The sequence below is a fragment of the Physeter macrocephalus genome, chromosome 8, assembly GCF_002837175.3.
Source record: "Physeter macrocephalus isolate SW-GA chromosome 8, ASM283717v5, whole genome shotgun sequence".
NCBI lineage: Eukaryota > Metazoa > Chordata > Mammalia > Artiodactyla > Physeteridae > Physeter > Physeter macrocephalus.
The window spans coordinates 154,019,397-154,039,302 of NC_041221.1; the positions used below are offsets into that span (position 1 = coordinate 154,019,397).

Genomic DNA, 19,906 nt, shown 5'->3' on the forward strand with positions numbered 1-19,906 from the left:
ATAATTGTTATATCTTCTTCTTGGATTGATCCCTTGATCATTGTATAGTGTCCTTCCTTGTCTCTTGTAACATTCTTTATTTTAAAGTCTATTTTATCTGATATGAGTATTGCTCCTCCAGCTTTCTTTTGATTTCCATTTGCATGGAATATCTTTTTCCATCCCCTCACTCTCAGTCTGTATGTGTCCCTAGGTCTGAAGTGGGTCTCTTGTACACAGCATATATATGGGTCTTGTTTTTGGATCCATTCAGCAAGCCTGTGTCTTTTGGGTGGAGCATTTAATCCATTCACGTTTAAGGTAATTATCGATATGTATGTTCCTATTACCATTTCCTTAATATTGGGGGGTTTGCTTTTATAGGTCCTTTTCTTCTCTTGTGTTTCCCACTTAGAGAAGTTCCTGTAGCATTTGTTGTAGAGCTGGTTTGGTGGTGCTGAATTCTCTTAGCTTTTGCTTGTCTCTAAAGCTTCTGATTTCTCCATCGAATCTGAATGAGATCCTTCCCAGGTAGAGTAATCTTGGTTGTAGGTTCTTCCCTTTCATCACTTTAAGTATATTATGCCACTGCTTTCTGGCTTGTGGAGTTTCTGCTGAGAAATCAGCTGTTAACCTTATGGGAGTTCCCTTGTATGTTATTTGTTGTTTTTTCCTTGCTGCTTTCAATAATTTTTCTTTGTCTTTAATTTTTGCCAGTTTGATAACTGTGTGTCTCGGTGTGTTTCTCCTTGGGTTTATCCTGTATGGGACTCTCTGCACTTCCTGATCTTGGGTGGCTATTTCCTTTCCCATGTTAGGGAAGTTTTCAACTATAATCTCTTCAAATACTTTCTCTGGTCCTTTCTCTCTCTCTTCTCCTTCTGGTCCTTCTCCCCTATAATGCGAACATTGTTGCATTTAATGTTGTCCCAGACGTCTCTTAGGCTGTCTTCATTTCTTTTCATTCTTTTTTCTTTATTCTGTTCCGCAGCATTGAATTCCACCATTCTGTCCTCCAGGTCGCTTATCCGTTCTTCTGCCTCAGTTATTCTGCTATTGATTCCTTCTAGTGTAGTTTTCATTTCAGTTATTGTATTGTTCATCTCTGTTTGTTTGCTCTTCGGTTCTTCTAGGTCCTTGTTAAACATTTCTTGTAGATTCTCCATCTGTGCCTCCCTTTTTTTCCTGAGATTTTGGATCATCTTTACAATCATTACTCTGATTTCCTTTTCAGGTAGATTGCCTATCTCCTCTTCATTTAGTTGTTCTTGTGGGTTTTTATCTTGTTCCTTTGCCTGAAACATATTCCTCTGTCATGTCATTTTGTCTGACTTTCTGTGTTTGTGGTCTTCTTTCCACAGGGTGCAGGATAGTAGTTCCTCTTGCTTCTGGTGACTGCACCCTGGTGGGTGAAGCTGGATCTTGTCCCTCTGTTGGGCAGGGCCATGTGAAGGGGTGTGTTTTGAGGTGGCTGTGAGCAGCCTGTCTGCTGATGGGTGGGACTGTGTTCCTATCCTGCTGGCTGCTTGGCCTGAGGCATCCCAGCACTGGAACCTGCAGGCTATTGGGTGGGGCCCCCAGTCAATATTCCCTGCTTTGTGCAGGGTCCCAGCGTATGTGAGACCTTGTGTGCACCCTCCAAGAGCTCCTGGCCCTGTGGAGCTCCTGTGCTCAAGCCCCACTGGCGTTCAATGCCAAATGCCCTGGGGTTCTTCCTCCCGATGCCAGACCCTCAGACTGTCTTGGGGGGCTATTTTTATGTGGGAGCATCCCTGTGTAGCCTGTGTGGGTTTAATATTTTTTGGTGCAAGGGCTTTTTTTCGTATGAATGTCTGCCACCTCTTTCCTCAGTGCATGCTGGCTGTTATCCCCTTGATAGGAGGTGTGACTGATGTTGTGGTGACCAGAGCCTGCACTGGATATTGAGCAGGGCCTCCTCTTTGCTCTGTGGTTGTCACTGCCCTGTCAGGGGCAGGGTCTGCTACCCAGTTGTTGGAGTAGAAGCCCCCAGATCCATTTCTGAGGTGTGTTTCTGATCTGTGGTGCAAGATAGGCAGGATTCGAGCATTCCCACTGGGAGAGAAGCCACTGAGTATTCCTCCTCTGGAGCTGTTCACCTGTGAGTGTGCTCTGCTGCGTCACCCTTCACCAGTTGTGCGCGCTCACAAATTACACTGTTGTTGGCACCGCTCTCGGCCTCGCCTTATCTGTGGGTATTCTGGCAATTGGTTCTGGTGTCTCTGAGGCTTTGTTTTCACCAGGACACCCGCAGAGATCCACTGAAGTCAGGTCGTAGGACTGCAGTAATCGGGCACCTGGACCCTCTGTGGGAGCTATGGAAGCAGCTCAGACTCTGGCCTGGCCCAACCCCTTGTGTGTATGTGCCCACAAAGCCCACGGCTGCTAAAGCTAGACCTGGCTCAGTTGCAGGAGCCCTCGTCTGTTTGGATGTTCTGCAGGCACTGAATTTACAAAGCTGGCAGCGGGGGTGTAAATCCGTGGTTTACACAGCCGTGAGGAGAGATTTCAGCTCTTCTTTCTTAGTTGCACGGCCTCTGGGGCTCAGCTGTGGTTTCAGCCCCACCTCTGCGTGTGGGCTACCCACCCACCTGCGTCTGCTCCTGAGGCTGCCCTGGGGCACATGAGCCTGCCCAGGCGGGAGGGGGCCAAGGTGGCAACCAGGGCAGCAAGTCCACCCAAGTGGGAGGCCCTCCTAGTGCCTGTGGAGGCAGGGGCCGGTGCATGGGGAAAGAAACCTGTGGCGGCCCAGGTTTCTTCCACGAACATCCCGGTTGAGGAGGAGCTCCTCACTCCCATCCCTTCACGCTGTCTCTTCCTAACCAACAGCAGTCCTCTACCTGGGTCTGCTCTCCAGACCCCACGTTCTAGCACCCAGCCCCCATCTGCACCAGCAGACAAACGTCTCAGGCTGGGGAGCTCAGGGCTGTGGCATGCACCATCTGTGTAGGTCTCACTCTGTCCTGCCTGCCACAGACTGGTTGCTGGGCTCTACCTCCAAGCCCCCAAAGCTCCCCTTTTGTCCCAGCTGATCTCCCCACTGGTGAGGGCGCTTCCCTGGATGATCTGTATATACTCATGTTTCTGTTGACTGCTTTTTTCCCCCTGATTGTGGGTCAAACTTTCTTGTCTCTTTGCATGTCTTAACAATTTTTTTTGTTGTTGAATCTGGGCATTTTAAGTAATATTGTAGCAACTCTAAAGTCTGACCTTCCCTCACCCCCCGATTATTTTTGTTGTTGCTATTTTGCCTGTCTGCTTATTTGTTTAGTAATTTACCTGGACTTAGCTGTGTGATTCATTTCCTCTGGGATGTGTGGCCACTGATGGCTCTGCTCAGTTGGTTTTTAGTTTTGTTCCTGTTTTTATTTTTAAGTCTGGCTTTCTTGAGGTTGCTTCTGTTTCCACACAGTTTAGTGGCCATGCAGTACTGGTTAGAGATTATGTTCAAACACATCAAATCGATTCGGCTTCTACCTGCAGTCATTGTATCTATGTGTGGATTTTGAAGTGTGTTCTAAGTTCAGATAGTTTTCAGGTCTGCCCCATTGGACCCTCTTGCATTTCCTCAGCACATGTGCACAGGCTTCTAATAGAACAAGGATGCATGAATAGTTTCAGCCCTCTCCATCCTTCTCAAGTGTGCACACCAACTCCAGTCAGCCAGGATATTTGAAGAGCTTGTCAAGTGCCTCTATGACTGTCTCTTTGTATCTTCCTGTTACATTTGTCTGACCCATGGGTCCCTTGTTTGCCCAACCAGGACTGCTACCACAGATTAGTAGAACCCCTGGCCTTCCCTGTTTGCTTGCCACTCAGATTGCAACACCACCACTGGGCATGGATTGTTTCACCTTCTTTGAATCAAGTCAGTCCTCCAGCAGTGAAACTGCTGGTTACTCACAACCTACCTTGCAGTGTTAGAATTACCACATTGAATGATGGGAGGAAAAAGGGGAGCAGTGTCTAGCAAGTATGCCACAGATTTTCATGATTATTTTCTAAATGAGTTTTTCCTAAAATAAGTGTTATTCACTTTGTTGTTAATCCTGTAATCAATTTCCAGGACACTGAAATGGTTGTTTTTTATCTTTCTGTCCAGTTTTGTAGTTGCTTTTGGGTTAGAGGGTTTGGAAACCTCATTTAGATGCATCAGAAGTCCCACCTAGGGACTTCCCTGGTGGCACAGCGGTTAAGAATCTGCCTGCCAATGCAGGGGACACAGGTTCGATCCCTGGTCCGGGAAGATCCCACATGACACAGAGCAACTAAGCCCATGCACCACAACTGCTGAGCCCATGCTCCACAACTACTGAAGCCTACGTGCCTAGAGCCCGTGCTCCGCAACAAGAGAAGCCACTGCAGTGAGGGGCCCGTGCACCGCAACCAAGAGTAGCCCCTGCTCACTGCAACTAGAGAAAGCCACACACAGCAACAAAGGCCCAAAACAAGCAAAAAATCTTTTAAATTTAAAAAAAAACAAACGTGTCTTTAAAAAAAAATGAGTCCCACCTAGTATTGAGTTTTGAACTGTTTAAACATTTTACACATTCAAATGTTAAAATTAAATCAGAAAGGATAAGGAAAATTAAGCCTAAAATGGATTACAAACAGGAACAAATAAACTATATCAAATTGATTACATGTTAACGTAACTATATCAAATTGCTTACATAGAGAAGATAATGCCAATAACTTTGGACATAATATTCTGGCTGTATTCCCTTAGTAGAATATATCCTAAAGTCGGAAAGAACTGCAGTGAAATCTTGAACTTTACGTAGTAGGTTATAGGTAGTGATAGTCATATAGTAATTTTGAACCTTTTTGTTTATTGTAGGATAGAGCAAATGAGTAAATATATTGCTGTTGCTGAGAACTAGAGTTTTCACTGTGGGAGTTGGTGTGGTATTCACTTACTTGAATACATACATAGACGATTTCACTTGTATGTATTCTCTGACTCCTAGGATTTTTGTTTTATTTAAGATGTATTTTCATGGGTATCTTCATTGAGAGGGCCTAAAAGCAGTGACTCCCTAGTAACACCTAGATCTTGGTTTCTAAATGCCATTCTCCACTAAAAGAATCCAGGACTCCTTGGAGAAGTGGCTGATTCCAGGTATGGGGAAGGCAGAGTACAGAGTATTGCACCTGGAATATAATGTACAGCTGCAGCAAAGTTCACCCTTAGGGGATAGATCCAAGCAAAGGTTTACACAGATCCTAGAAGTGGGCTCAGAAAATTTAGGTAAGAAATCTGGAGCATGGTCTAAAGGGGCCCCACGGGAGGAAGGGTGCGGTCAGAAGATGACCTTGATGGACCCTTCTTGCCCAGGCCTAGGGAATGTACAGTGTTCTTCAACCCATGAAACCATCTGAGCATTTTATAACATTCCAGACTTTTTGCAGTGCTTTTTTAAATTCTCTTATAATTTTTGTTTGTTTGGTTTTTTTTTGGCTGCATTGGGTCCTCGTTGCTGCATGCCAGCTTTCTCTCATTGCGGTGAGCAGGGGCTACTCTTTGTTGTGGTGCGCGGGCTTCTCATTGAGGTGGTTTCTCTTGTTGAGGAACACGGGTTCTAGGTGCACGGGCTTCCATAGTTGTGGCTTGTGGACTCTAGCACAGGCTCAGTAGTTGTGGTGCACAGGCTTAGTTGCTCCGCGGCATGTGGGATCTTCCCGGACCAGGCTCGAACCCGTGTCCCCTGCATTGGCAGGCGGTTTCTTAACCACTCCGCCACCAGGGAAGTCCTCTTATAATTTTTAAAAATAACCTGTGAGGTAGAATTGAGTTGCCCAATTAGAGGCATTATGTACAGTCTACATTCAAAGGAAGATCATGTGGGGAAGGAAGTGAAAGGTAGTCCTGGGGAGGAGATATGGCTTGTGCTAGACTTTGAAAACAGGAAAATTTGGTTTGGGCAGCTGGAAGGGAAATCTAGAAGAAAAACAATGGCATTCCAAGGTGGGTAGGTAAGCAAAAGAATGGAGTGAAGAATAAGAGAGCCGGCTGTCTAGAAGAGAGGACTTGTGTAGTAATGGGAGGTTAGGTTGAGTAGGTTGGAATAGAATTTTGTTGCAAAGAATAAAAGGTTTCTGAATCTTCATTTTTTTTTTAACCTGTAAAATACGTAAATACCTCCATGCCCTTCTCTCAGAATTGCCTTGGGAAGCAGATGAGCTGAGCTAATGTATCTGACAGCAGATGTTAAGCAATGAAATGCTATACTGGTATAAGTTATAGTGAACTTTGAGTGCCAGGCTGAAAAGTTTGCAGTTGTGGTAATAACTGTGAAATAAACTGCATTCGTCAAGGGCATTGTCTTTTTGAGGTTTTCCTTGGCAGTTCTTGTGATGATTTACAGTGCAAGGTAATGTCACTATTTCTCCCTGAGTTTTTAGTGATGGGGAGGACTACTGAGTTAAGAGCCCTGTAAGAATTGTCCCCATTCTTATGGAAATACAATTCTAGAACAGATGTTACCCTGTGAGGTCTCTGCAATGTGTTAAAAGGCATTGTGGAGGCATGTGAGAAGGCTCCTAACCACGTTAGATGAGAACCTGGAAGATTTGCACCCAGTAATGCAGCAGGATACCAGCACTACCAGTTCACTTATGTGTGAATACTGCTGGCACCTAGCATGCTAAGAAAGACTTATACACGATGAAATCTGTCCTTGGATTCCATAACATTACACAGTGTGCGTGCCATCCTTTGGAAAAAAGGGTATGTTCCCGCAGCAGAATAAATCCTAGTCTTTGTACTGGGATCAAGTTAGTCTCCTGGCACAGCTGGGAGATAGTGCATCTTTCTCTTCAAAGTGCTATTTTTAGCTGTTGCCAAGGAGATATTCAGCATGATATTGATACTTGAATTAATCCTCAATTTACACAGTCTGTGGAAGCAGCAGCTCTTTTTCCAGGGTTTACTGCTTAATGGGTCACTGAGTTGTGACTTAACAGACCAAAAAATAAAATTCCTTCCTTAGAATAATTGGCCTCTGAAATACATTCTGGAGTTCACCTCTTGGCCAGTTCAACTTTTAGGCCTAGTTATAAAGACACTGTGAGCTTTTCTCAGGCTGCCTGCTCAGGCTGGCCCTTATCAATAATTCCTTCTGGGTGCACCTTGGATCTAGGCTTTTCTCATTGAAATGTTAATGTCCTAAATTTACCAAATAATGATTAAACTCTTAAAACGCGCACACACACACACACACACACACACACACACACACACACACACACACATATGCAAGCTTCACAAGAGCCTGATCTGGCAGTCTGAAGGACTCATCAGTGTTCATAGAACATTCCTGATAAGTTGGCATGGAGAACAGATTATAGACCAGAAAGTAGCTTGAAATTAGAGTTAAAATAGATTGAAATTGTTAATGTATGGACATTAAACTCTAATAACTTGATGAGTTGCCCTTCTCTAAAGAATTTTTTTGATATAACTGTTTTTTTAAAATATATTCCAGACCTTTAAAACCCGTAATGCATTTATTCATGTGATCCTATAATTTTTTCTTTTAACTTATTAACATGCTACCTTGCATTAATATATTTTCTAATGTGAAAACAACTTTTCATTTCATTGTTAGAACTTTATTAGCCAGTGATACATGGGTGTGTGTGTGTGGTTTTGAGTGAATTTAAAATTGATCGAATGAATTCCCTAATATTTATAGGGTTTTGATTTTACTCTAATTGAAATTGTTTTAGAATTTAAAATTTTTTTTTAGTTTTTCTTAAACCCCTTCACCCATTCTCCCACACCCACCCCACCCCACCCCACCCCTGGCCCCAACCTATGAGCCTGATGTTTTTTGTTTTGTTTTGTTGAGATTCCACATATAAGAGAGATCATATGGTGCTTGTTTTTCTCTGACTGATTTATTTCATTTAGCATAATGCCCTCTAGGTTAATCCATGTTGTTGCAAATGAGAAGAGTTCATTTTCTTTTATGGCTAAATAATATTCTGTTGTGTGTATGTGTGTGTATGTGTGTGTGTGTGTGTGTGTATGTAAAACACCACAGTTTCTTTATCCATTCATCCATTGATGGCCACTTAGGTTGTTTCCATATCTTGGTTATTGTAAACAACGCTGCAGTGAACATGGGGGTGCAGATATCTTTTTGAGTTAGTATTTTCATTTTCTTCAAATAAATACCCAGAAGTGGAATTGCTGGATCATATGGTAGTTCTATTTTTAAGTTTTTAAGGAACGTCCATACTGTTTTCCATAGAGGCTGTACCAATTTACATTCCCACCAACAGTGCACAAGGGATTTCTTTTCTTCACATTCTTGCCAACGCTTGTTATTTCTTGTCTTTTTGATAATAGCCATTCTAACAGGTGTGAAGTGATATCTCATTGTAGTTTTGATTTGCATTTCCTTGCTGATTAATGATGTTGAACGTCTTTTCATGTACCTGTTTGCCATGTATGTCTTCTTTGGAAAAATGTCCGTTCAGATCTTCACCCACTTTTTAATAAGATTGTTTGAGGTTTTTTGCTGTTAAGTTGTATGAGTTCTTTATGTATTTTAGATATTAATGCCTTATCAGGTATATGATTTGTAAATATTTTCTTCCATTCATTTTGTTGATGGTTTCCTTTGCTGTCCAGAAGCTGTTTAGTTTGATGCAGTCCCACTTGTTTATTTTTGCTTTTGTTGCCTTTGCTTTTGGTGTCAGATTCAGAAAATCATTACCAAGACCTATGTCAAAGAGCTTACTGCCTTAGTTTTCTTCTAAGAGTATTATGGTTTCAGGTCTTACGTTCAAGTCTTTAATCCATTTTGAATTAATTTTTGTGTCTAGTATAACATATGGTTCATTTTCATTCTTTTGCATGTGGTTGTCCAGTTTTCCCAGCACCACTTATTGAAGAGACTGTCCTTTCCTCATTGTATATTCTTGGCTCCTTTTTCATAAATTAATTGACCATGTGTGTGGGTTTATTTCTGGGCTCTCTGTTCTGTTTCACTGATCAATGTGTCTGTTTTTATGCCAATACCATACCTTTTAATTACTGTAGTTTTGTAATATAGGTTGAAATCAGGGAGCATGATGCCTCCAGCTTTGTTTTTCTTTCTCAAGATTGCTTTATCTATTCGGGGTTGAAATAACTTTTAACTGGATTTGTTATGGGGTTTTCTTGGGCTCCAGCATCAAATCCCCTTTCTCATGTGGAGGAAATTCCCCTGTGCTGTAACCATGTTGAGTGCCAGTCAATCCCCTGATTCCCTCACTCTGTTTTCTGACAGCCAAGGCATGTGACCTATGCTTGGCTCATTGGATGCTTCTGACCAAAACTTTAAATCTGGATCAGGACAAAGAAAGGGGAATGGTTAGGATTTATTGGCTGCTATTACAGTCCTATCTTGGCCAGATTCTTCCACTAAAAGACACTTAATGTTTTCTTGCTTTTTGACTTAACAGAGCTGCCTTGAGTCCTGGCTGTTTTCTAAGCCTATATTTTAGGCCTCCCTTTGATTGTGTGAGCCCCACAGTAGCTTTCCAGTAAATATTCCCTTAGATTTTTTTTTTTTTTTCCTAAGATAGTCCTTTTGCTAGGATCCAAAAATCCTATCCAGTACAATAGAGGATATTATAATTCGAGCACCTCTTTCCTGGGTAGTACTAGGTAAATGTGGCCACATGTTTGTGTTTTGATTGCCATCACCACTACCCATTTTATTTTTTCCTGTATTCCCTTAGAGTAGTCCTTCTTTAGATATATTATATCTTAAAATGTGTCTGCTGAACATTAATAGATGTCATAAAAATTATATTCAGTTTATACCTACCTTTTAGTTTCTTTATTGAGATTCATCAAGTGTTCTGTTTCATCCAGAGTATAGTAATAAGGTATTTGGAAAGCATCCTGGTCTCAGCAGCTCATTTACAAATCTTCTCCAGAGACATAACATTTTTAGTTTAGTTCCTAATCTTAAGAGTACCAATTGTTTAGGCTCCCAGTTTGTACTGTGGATGAAAAACCCTGCTAACTTTATTTCCTCCCTTTGAAGTTTTTATTTAGTCAGAAGCTTCAGGAATGAAGGAAGAGATTTTTGGAGATTCTTTTTTAAAAATGCTGTCAAAAGGTGGTAGGCAGACACTGCTGCCAGTTCTGCTTCTGCCGACCATATTGCTAAGATGTTCAGGGCTGAAAGCACATAGGGACTCGGCACGTGTCATCTTTGCTCTCCAGAATAACATTCACTCTGCCTTTGAGTTCAAAGAGTGCTTGGCCATCTGTGTTAATTTCTGAGTTGTTAGAAAAGCTAAGAAAAGAGAGCTTTCTCTGGTTTGAGGTTTCTCAAATTTCCCTGTGTTAGCCTGCTAACTGCATACTGCCTGACCCTGCAAATAAGGCTTGTCCTCCATAATGTGCTCTGCTGGCTACTGTATGTCTCCTTTATGACACAAACTGCAATTGTAGCTAAATAAGTATTACATTATTTATTTTACAGAAAAATAATAGCTCATATTTGTTGAACTCTTATTTGCCAGTCAGTGTATTGGGAGTTTTACATAAATTATCACATTAATCCATATATCTATTAAAGCCTTAATTTTTAGATGAAGAAACTAGGCTCAGAACGATCTGGACCTTGTCCAGCATCTTCTACAATTAATAAATAGCAGATCTAGAATTTGAATTTATAATGGTAAGCGTACCAGTGGGTATACTTAGTTTCTTTTTTAGTAAATAGAAATTACTGTTCCATGCAAAAGCTAGAAACAGAAAACCTGGGTTTTATCTTTTAAACATCAAGAATTCACTTGATGATTAGCCAGATGGTCATGTGTTTTTTTCTGTATGTTTGAGATTTAGATAAAACTGACCCAGTTCTCAAAACTCAAGCTACTGCCTATTGAATAGCGTAATGTGTAATGAAAGCTGACCTTTTTGTTCATTTATCATAATATTGTGAGAATTTATGTCATTCTCTGATCTCTTTCAGAGAAGGAGAGAAGAGAGCTCTAGGCTAAAGGAGGAGGGAAATGAGCAGTTTAAGAAAGGAGGTAAGATACGTATTTCAGCACTGATGCTGGGCGTCTTGACTCCTCATTCTTTTGTAGATTCTGTGAAGAAACACCGAAGAACATTTGGAAACAACTAGCAGACCTAAACCGCTAATAATACCCTGTTGCCTCCCAACACCTTGGAATTTTGTTTTTTTTTACCAGGTCCAAATTATTCTCAAGTGACAGTGACCAGTTACCATGTGTCTCTAGGCACAGGCATAGTTTTTCTTTTCTGTAATCTACTGTCTGTAAACCCAGAGATTAGGAGGAAAAACTCTTGAGTTTTTGCTTTGGGAAACTCTAAACTGGAATGTTAAAAGGCTATTTGCTGCATTGCTGTTAAAACAGGGTCCCCGTTACTCCCTTGTGACAGTGCTGTGAATACTGGCCCAATGCGTCCGGTGTGGGCGAGGGAAGGGTTTTGCTTGTACTTTGGTTGCTCTTTCACGTGCCTTTTTCTGTGGATGCCTTAAGTAGAGAGATGTTCCTTCTGCGTTTCCTATATTTGCTTAGGAATAAGTGGGGTTTGTTCTTATAATTAGGGGGAACTATTTGATCTTATGATCAAATTCTATCACATCTCAGAGTGTGCATGCTTTAGAAATCTAGGAATAGTAACATCTTCCCCTAGTTATTTTAGTACCCTGACCGTAATTCTTTGTGTGGCAATGAATATATAAATTTATCACCATTTTCTCTTTTAAGGTGTTTAGTCAACTGCTGATTTTTACATTGTTGCTTTTGGCTCTATAAAATGTCTCTCCAAACATTTCATGGAAGCAGTTTTAGCCGGGTTGACTCCATGAAAGCACAATGTCTTTGATGAAAATATATACATAGAATTTTTTTCTTCATCCCGGGCCATTAATCCCAGATTTCAGTCTCTTTCATCTGTCCAGTTCCCTAATCCCCTTTCAAAACTCTTTACTAAATTGACAAGCCAAATGAAAGGTGAACATAGAGCATTCTGTTGGAGACCTTTGTCCCATGAATGGAAAGCTATGCATTCTGAGATCTTTTGGAGTACAGTGATATCAGGTGTAACATCATAACGACCTCTCATATTTTACCTTATCCTCAGATTATATAGAAGCTGAAAGTACTTACAGTCGAGCCCTTCAGATATGTCCATCCTCCTTCCAGAAAGACAGGTCTATTCTGTTTTCAAATAGAGCTGCTGCAAGGATGAAACAGGTATGTATCTTTGACCTTTTCTTTTTAAGAAGCACATGAACTTACAATGTTTTCGTAGGATAGCTTCTCTCCAGAAACAAGCATAGGGCCTCTAAAGTTGCTGCCTCTCTTTTGCTACCCATATATTTCCATGATTTAAAGGGCACGGGGAAGATAGAAAAAATATTTTGAAAAACTTCAGTCAGATTACTGTTCACATTCCTCATTAAAGTGGCTGAGTGAACACTTTCATGGAAGGAAGCCTGGCAAAGTTTCCGCCAAACTAGGGCAGGTTAATGAAGCAAAGAGCCTAGTGCATCTCCTAGAATAGCTACAGCTGCTTATTTTAGGCCTCTGGAACTCTAGATAAAGACCCAAAGGGATAGGAAACAGTGCTTAAAACTGGACTTCAAGATGCTTATCCCTGAGATTCTGATTTTCTGTTGAAAGTGTAGACATAGGGAGAAACGTCTAAGAGTTGGGGTGAGAGGTATGCTTAAATGCAAAGTAGGTGTCAGGGAAAGTTCAAAGGTATTTTGTATTTCCAAAGGATTGAGAACCTGGTGTAACAGGATGAATTTAGAATAGATGAGAGTGTAAATATATTTGTCTGGTATCGTGCTGGGATACCAAAAGTTAGATTTGTGATTTGTCTGATATTCCTATTTAGTCAACATAGTAAATCTTGCCAGATTGAAATGATGAGAGCTTGAAAAAAACAATACCACTTGTTTAACTGTGACTACTTGTATTCCAAGCACAAAGGGTAGGTTTTTTAACACACCTCTAAGCAGCAACGAAGCAGGCCCAAGACTGGGTGGAGTGGTTTTCTGTTCGTTTAGATCAGGTATCTACATCACTTTCTTTTTTGATGTTGACTGGAATTCTCTAGTGCTTCTACCAAAGTCACTTTGGATGGCCAGGGTTTTTAAAGGGGGGTGGGGGTGTGCTTGAATATTCGGACATGCAAAAAGTTTTATTTCAACCCAGACTTGTATGTTTTCTTACTAGATTCAGTGTCGAAGGTGAAGTTTTTTAGAGTGATTCATGTGGCATGAGAGAAGGAATAATTTTAGAGTATACAAACACATTTTAGATTAGGGGACTTAAAACAACTGTTTTAAGTTTATTTAAAACATCAGTCGTAAATATATTCTACCATCGATCAGAATTCACACCTAATAGCTTTTACACTTAGCTGGAAAATTCTGATCTTTCACTTTTGCCTCTTGGAGACATCTAGCCACATTCTTAGACTGGAAATTGTCATTGTGAAGTGAGATCAAGGATACCTTCAGTGTCAGAGAAAACTCTGTACCATACCCATTTGGCTCCTGGGTTTTGGGATTCTTTGTTCCCACAATTGCCAGAGTTACTGGCATTGCTAGTATTGGCTGGTATGATCGACTGGTTCTTGAATTAGGAAAATGTATGGCCTTGCTAGTCTTCTGTCTGTCACAGCTGAGGAGAACTCAAAAGAGAGTTGCTCTGTGACTCTTTCCTGAACAAAGGATAGGTTTGTTAGTGGGGTTTTTGTTTTTGTTTTGTTCTTTTAACTTGCATTCCTAATATTTTTTAAAGATCCTAAAATTATAGACTTGGAGACTTTCAGGATTAATGTCCTGAAGTGATTTAAGGAGCATGTTCTGAGTTTAAGGAAGTGATGGGTTAACTGCTTTAAGAATTTCTGAAAGGCAAGTTTGTAGGCTCAGCATCCCCGACTGGGTGTGTCTGGGCAAGCTTTATGTTTCATGTCTGGAGAGGGAAAAGGCAAACTGGAGTTAGGACGGAGTTTCAGCTCTAGGCCTGACTGCACAAGAGCAGACAAAGCCCTAAAAAAATAGGCTCTAAAAGTAGTTACTTGGGGGCACAAAGAATACCACCACAGCAGTTGTAAACATAAGTTATAAAGATTTGGGACTTTCCCGGTGGCGCAGTGGTTAAGAATCCGCCTGCCAGTGCAGGGGACATGGGTTCGAGCCCTGATCCGGGAAGATCCCACATACCGCAGAGCAACTAAGCCCGTGTGCCACAACTACTGAGCCTGCATTCCACAACTACTGAAGTCAGTGTGCATAGAGCCTGTGCTCCGCAACAAGAGAAGCCACTGCAATGAGAAGCCCGTGCACCGCAACAAAGAGTAGCCCCCTCTCACTGCAACTAGAGAAAGCCCACGTGCAGCAACGAAGACCCAACGCAGCCATAATTAATTAATTATTTTTAAAAGCTATAAAGATTTACTCCTATTTCAGTTTAAAATAGAAAGTTGTATCTTAGATTTATAGAAATCTAATAAGTTGGGGATATACTGACTTACAGATTTCTTTACTACAGGACTTCTTGTTAGAGTTTTTTGATTTTGGTTTTGGTTTTTTTTGCGGTACGCGAACCTCTCACTGTTGTGGCCTCTCCCGTTGTGGAGCACAGGCTCCGGACGCGCAGGCTCAGCGGCCATGGCTCACGGGCCAGCCGCTCTGCGGCACGTGGGGTCTTCCCAGACCGGGGCACGAACCCGTGTCCCCTGCATCGGCAGGCGGACTCTCAACCACTGCGCCACCAGGGAAGCCCCTTGTTAGAGTTTTTAATATGTGAATTGCTATGATGAACATTGGAAGAGATAATATAGTTAGTGTTTCCCAAATGACTCTGGAACCTTTTTTGCTTATTGTGGGTAAAATACACATGCTACAAATTTGACCATTTTAACCATTTTAAAGTATACAATTCAGTGCCATTCACAGTGGCACTGGATACATTCACAGTGTTAGGCAGCCATCACCACTGTCTGGTTCCAAAATTTTTTTTATGACCCTAAAAGGAAACCCATTAAGCAGTCACTCCCCATCCTGGAACTGTTTCTGATTGAATCCTGAAACTCAATTTGGTAGACATTGCTCTAAAATATTCTGCAAAATATTTGGCATTTGCTACAGTAGCCATTATGGAAGTATTGAACGTTTATTTGAACTAACATTTCTCTAACATTGTAGAAAATTTCTAATTTGGGGAAAATAGACATTTAGAGCTTAGAAAAGTTAAACAGCAGTTGAGTGTCAGAGCTGAAACTAGAGTAATTCTTTTGATATCCTGTGTTCTTTCCACTGTGCCATGCTTCTCAATTCAGCAAGTTAAATTAGTTAGATATCTTATTTAGTGAATTGTTTTGTATTTTTGTTTCATCAGTGGATAAATTAAGGTTCATAACTGAGACTACACAACAAGCCTTACAGTGTCTGTAGATGGACTATCTGTATACATTTTCAAGATACCACTTTGGGTGCGATATATAACAGCTAGCCAAAGAGGAGGGTTATTAATTCAGTTATTCATATATCAGTCATTTGCCCTGTTAATTGATCACAAAGTTTTCTCACTGTCAACATTCTAATGTAAAGTGTCTTGCAAATATAACAAGTCAATTGCAACAGTCTTTAAAGATACTTTAGGAGGAAGCTACTTGAATAATTTGTCACCAGGAGGCTTTCAAGTTAGAGCTGTGAGCATAGTTTGAATTTTAGCTCGGAAGTAACATGCAAGTTTTGGTGTTATTTCCTTGAAAAGCATTCTGCATCTCCATAAGCAATTATTAATGATCAGCATATGTCATTGAGCCTTTGGGCTATTGAGACAGAATTAGGGTGACATATTAATGATCTATTTCCTTTTAGGACAAGAAAGAGATGGCCATCAGTGACTGCAGCAAAGGTACAGCTTTTTGGTCTTGTTGCATGTTAACATACAAAAGCATTACCTCAGCTAGACAAGCAAATAAGGAGGCTCTCAGTCAGGTGTGTACTTGTACACATGTACTCTTCTTCTGAGGCAGTTAAAGAAGAAGCTCTCGGCCTTTCTTAGAGGTACTGCACAGTAGTTGTCTTAGTGTAAGCATGCTTTTGAATGGATAGTTCAGTCAGTTTATCCTGTATTGGTAAAAATATGGAGAATAATTCCAAGCTACCTTGGCCGCAGAAACAGTTTATTCCCTGTATGTCCAAATTACTCTCCTTTGAAACTGAAGTTGAAGATCTTAGTTAGCTGCTATTGGGGCACCTGAATCTGTGTGTTTGGAAGGGCAGTTGCTGTTAGGGAATTGGTACTCTCTTCAGATGTAGTACTTAATCCAAACCTCCTTGCCATCATTTTAATTATCCTTTCAGGTTCCACACAGTGAATCAAGTCTCTGCTATCTGAGTTCCATCATGGTCTTTTCGTTCTACCAACTGATAGAGACAGCCTCAGACGTAGATCACCATTGTTTTTTCCACACATTTCCTGTTAGGCCAGACGGTTGTCTTGTCTTGGTATGGAGAACACACAATCATCTTCCTTGTATCTTGCTACTCTCATGAGTCTTTCTAGCTAATTACTACTCTTGTAATTTGTGGGTTTTTTTTTTTTTTTCCATTTTCCTCCTTTGGATAATATTTTCTCTGAGAGAATCATAGAGTTAGAAAGAACCTTATATATTATCTAATCCCACTCTCAGACCAAGCATGAATTCCCTCTTCTGTTTTGTTTTTTAGGTTTTTTTGACGTGAATTAGTCACCCTCTCTACTGGATTTCTTTTCTTTATACTTGGTATTTCTATAGAGTGTCTGAATGAAACTGTTACTACATTAGAATCTAGCAGACTTCTTCTGATCTATTTATCTTGGGCTGCAACTAATTCTGAATGTACTGTTTTGTTTGGAAGAAGGTGTTCAACCTTAATCTGTGTGAGATGTGTGGGTTCGAAGAGTTTAAATTAGGAACAAGCTTCTGATTTTCAGTTATTTTCTCTGTAACCAAATGGTGAGAAAATGCCTTGTAAGCCTGATTAGCAGGGTATACACTAGGAAAGAGAACTCATTTCTAGCTGTAACCCTCAGTGTAGGAGCCAAGAAACTGAGAGGAAGGGGGAGAAAAGTGTTTCCAACCGAAGTGTTTTCCAGATTTGTTTTTGGATTTGGTTAAATCAGTATTCATGTTCTTATACTTAGTTGTTATGGGCTGCATGTAGGTGGTTGAACCCATAGGCCAAATTCGTTGACACTAGTATGGTTTATTTGTATTAAGGACCCTTCTCCTCCCACCAGCCCCCCAAACGCATGCCCATTCGGTGCATAAACCCTGGCAAAGGACTTAGCTTATTTCTGAGGTCATATTTGGAGCTCATTACTACCAGTTATATGGAACAGTATTTAATGCTAGTCACCTTTGGTCTTTTAGCCTTGGCATAAATAAAGTTTAAGTTAATTCTGTTTATATGGATTGAGAAAGAAAATCACAAGTTAGAGTGAAAAGTTGACATTTGAGGTTTTTATAAAGTAATCATGGGGAATTCCCTGGCTGTCCAGTGGTTAGGACTCAGTGCTTTTTCACTGCCAGGGCCCAGGTTCAATCTCTGGTCGAGGAACTGAGATCCTGTAAGCTTTGAGGCATGGCCAAAAAAAAAAAAGTAATCATGGGAAGAATTCTTTCTCTTCAATACATATTTGCATTGTTAGAAGCTATCCACTAGTTGAGAAGGGGGCAGTATCTGAGTAAAAATGTAAATTAGGGGGTTCCGTTTTTTAAAAGATGTAGTAGAGGTCATTGGAGTATTTTTTTTTTTTTCTGTGAGTATTATGTAGGTGGGAATATTTTAAGAGAATATGATGGGCTGGACTAAGGGGAGGTTGACAGCATGTAAAGTTGAAATGTTGAGGTTTGGGTTCTTTCTTTCAGAAAACCTTCTCCTGAACCAATATCCCCCTCCAACCCCTGTCCCATTTCTCTGGTCTGCTTCATTGAAAGATTGTCTATACCTACTGTGTCTCCTTTGTCTTCTCCCATTCTCTCCTTACACATCCATTGGACTTCTGTTTCATTCATGCCCCTGAAACCCATCTTGTAAAGGTCACCAACAACTTCCTCTTGTTCAGTAGTTGCTTCTCTATCCTCATCTTACTTGACCTCCCAAAAGCATTTAACACAGTGTGTCATTCCTCATTTTCTTCTGTTTCATTGGCTATTCATTTTTAGTCTCTTTTGCTGGCTTCTCTGTCAGCCTCATCATTTTGGAAGTCCCTAGTTCTTCATCTATAGGGCCCTCTTTTTTTTTTTCCCTCTATATTTTCTCCCTATGTGATCTCATCTAGTTCTGCCACTTTAAATAACCCATCTCTATGCTATAGTTTATATTTTTGGCTCTGCCCTGTAGTCTGGAGCCCTGTATCCCATTGCAAAGTTGACATCTCCTCTGGGATGTCTAGTAGGCACTGCAGATTTAACATGCCCAGAACAGTCTCTGGTGCCTCCGCAGTCCCCATGCATGCATGCATGAATACAACTTGAGGTTAGTTTTTTTCATTCTAACAAATGGCATTATTATCCATTATTTACTTGCTGAAACTAAAACCTTTGGAGTCATCCCTGATTACTCTTTCTTTCATTCCACATGGCTTAATTAATTAGCAAATCCTTTGGGCTCTGATTCAGACATTTCCTTAATCTGGCCTCTCCTTTCCATCTCCACTGTTAGCAGCTTAGTCAGCATCCTCTCTCATCTGGACCATTGCAGCGACGTCCCAGCTGTCTCTGCTTCCCCTCGTCCCCTCCACACTGTAGCCAAAGTGATCCTTTAAAACTGTAAATCAGATTATGTCTTAATCTGCTTGAAACCATTCCGGTGGCTTCGTTTCACACTTAAGAAAAAGTCCAAGTTCCTTTCCCTGGCCAGCAAGGCCTCCATGACCTGCTTGTTGCGTATCTTCAACCTCATCTCTTCCGCAGCCCTTACCTAGTCACCAACAAACACGTCAAAGTTACTCTTGCTTTAGAGCCTTTACTCTTGTTAGTCCTTTTTCCTGTATGCTCTTCCTCAGCTTTTCAAATGGCTGGCCTCCCTCAAATAATCCTTTTTCATATTTGACCACTCTCTAAAGTTACTTATTCCTCTCTTCACTTGAATTTACATCACCTTGTTTTATTTTTCTCTACAACACAAAACTATCTGAAATTATTTGTATGCCATCTTCTCTTGCCTCCTAGAATAGCTTAAAGCTTCATGAGAACGTGGACGTAGTCTGTTCTGTTTGCCACTACTATACTCCAGAGATACACTGCACTAGGTGCATATATTAGGTACTAAATAAATAGTTACTGAAAGCATGAGTGAATTTAAAAATGAGTATATCACTTGAAAAGAAAAAAAGTTCTAGAGCCATGATACTGCTTTCTAACAGAGAAAGAAACAACTCAAAAAAGAATACAAGAATGTAGTATACTTGAACCAAAACGCGGGCACTGGATTATTGGAAGGGTTGTCGTTGGAAAAAGGAGAGGATATTATGTGCCAGTGATCTAAGGGTGTTAGAGCGGGAGTTTGAAGGAACAGTGAGGATTTAGCTAAAGATGTAACCTCAGGAGTCAAGGCACGACCTCAGTAGCTGAGGCCTAAAAAAGAGAGAATGATAGCAGAGTCTGCCACCAAAGTTCTCCCTCAATTTTTTAATATGTGCCTTCAAATTCCCTCTTACTTTTTCACTGTGCCTTGAGCTCTGTGTTTTGGCCTGTTCTGAAGTGGGTGAAGGACAAGTAGGTGGAAAGCAGGACTTGGGTATGGACCAGGGTTTGGTAAACTACAGTCACAAGCCAAATCCAGCCTGCATGCCACCTGCTTTTTTACAGCCTACAAGCTAAGAATGGTTTTTACATTAAATGGTT

The 19,906-nt window shown here is 40.9% G+C and overlaps 1 protein-coding gene across 1 annotated transcript in view; it reads left to right on the forward strand.

The window, feature by feature from the left end:
* The window catches only part of TTC1 (tetratricopeptide repeat domain 1), a 54,409-nt gene that overhangs the window by 22,343 nt on the left and 12,160 nt on the right, over window positions 1-19,906 (forward strand). Inside the window, exons 3-5 of the mRNA XM_007104693.4 lie at window positions 10,983-11,043; window positions 12,128-12,240; window positions 15,888-15,924. Of these exons, the coding sequence (XP_007104755.1) occupies window positions 10,983-11,043; window positions 12,128-12,240; window positions 15,888-15,924 (211 nt within the window). The remainder of the gene's footprint in view (window positions 1-10,982; window positions 11,044-12,127; window positions 12,241-15,887; window positions 15,925-19,906) is intronic.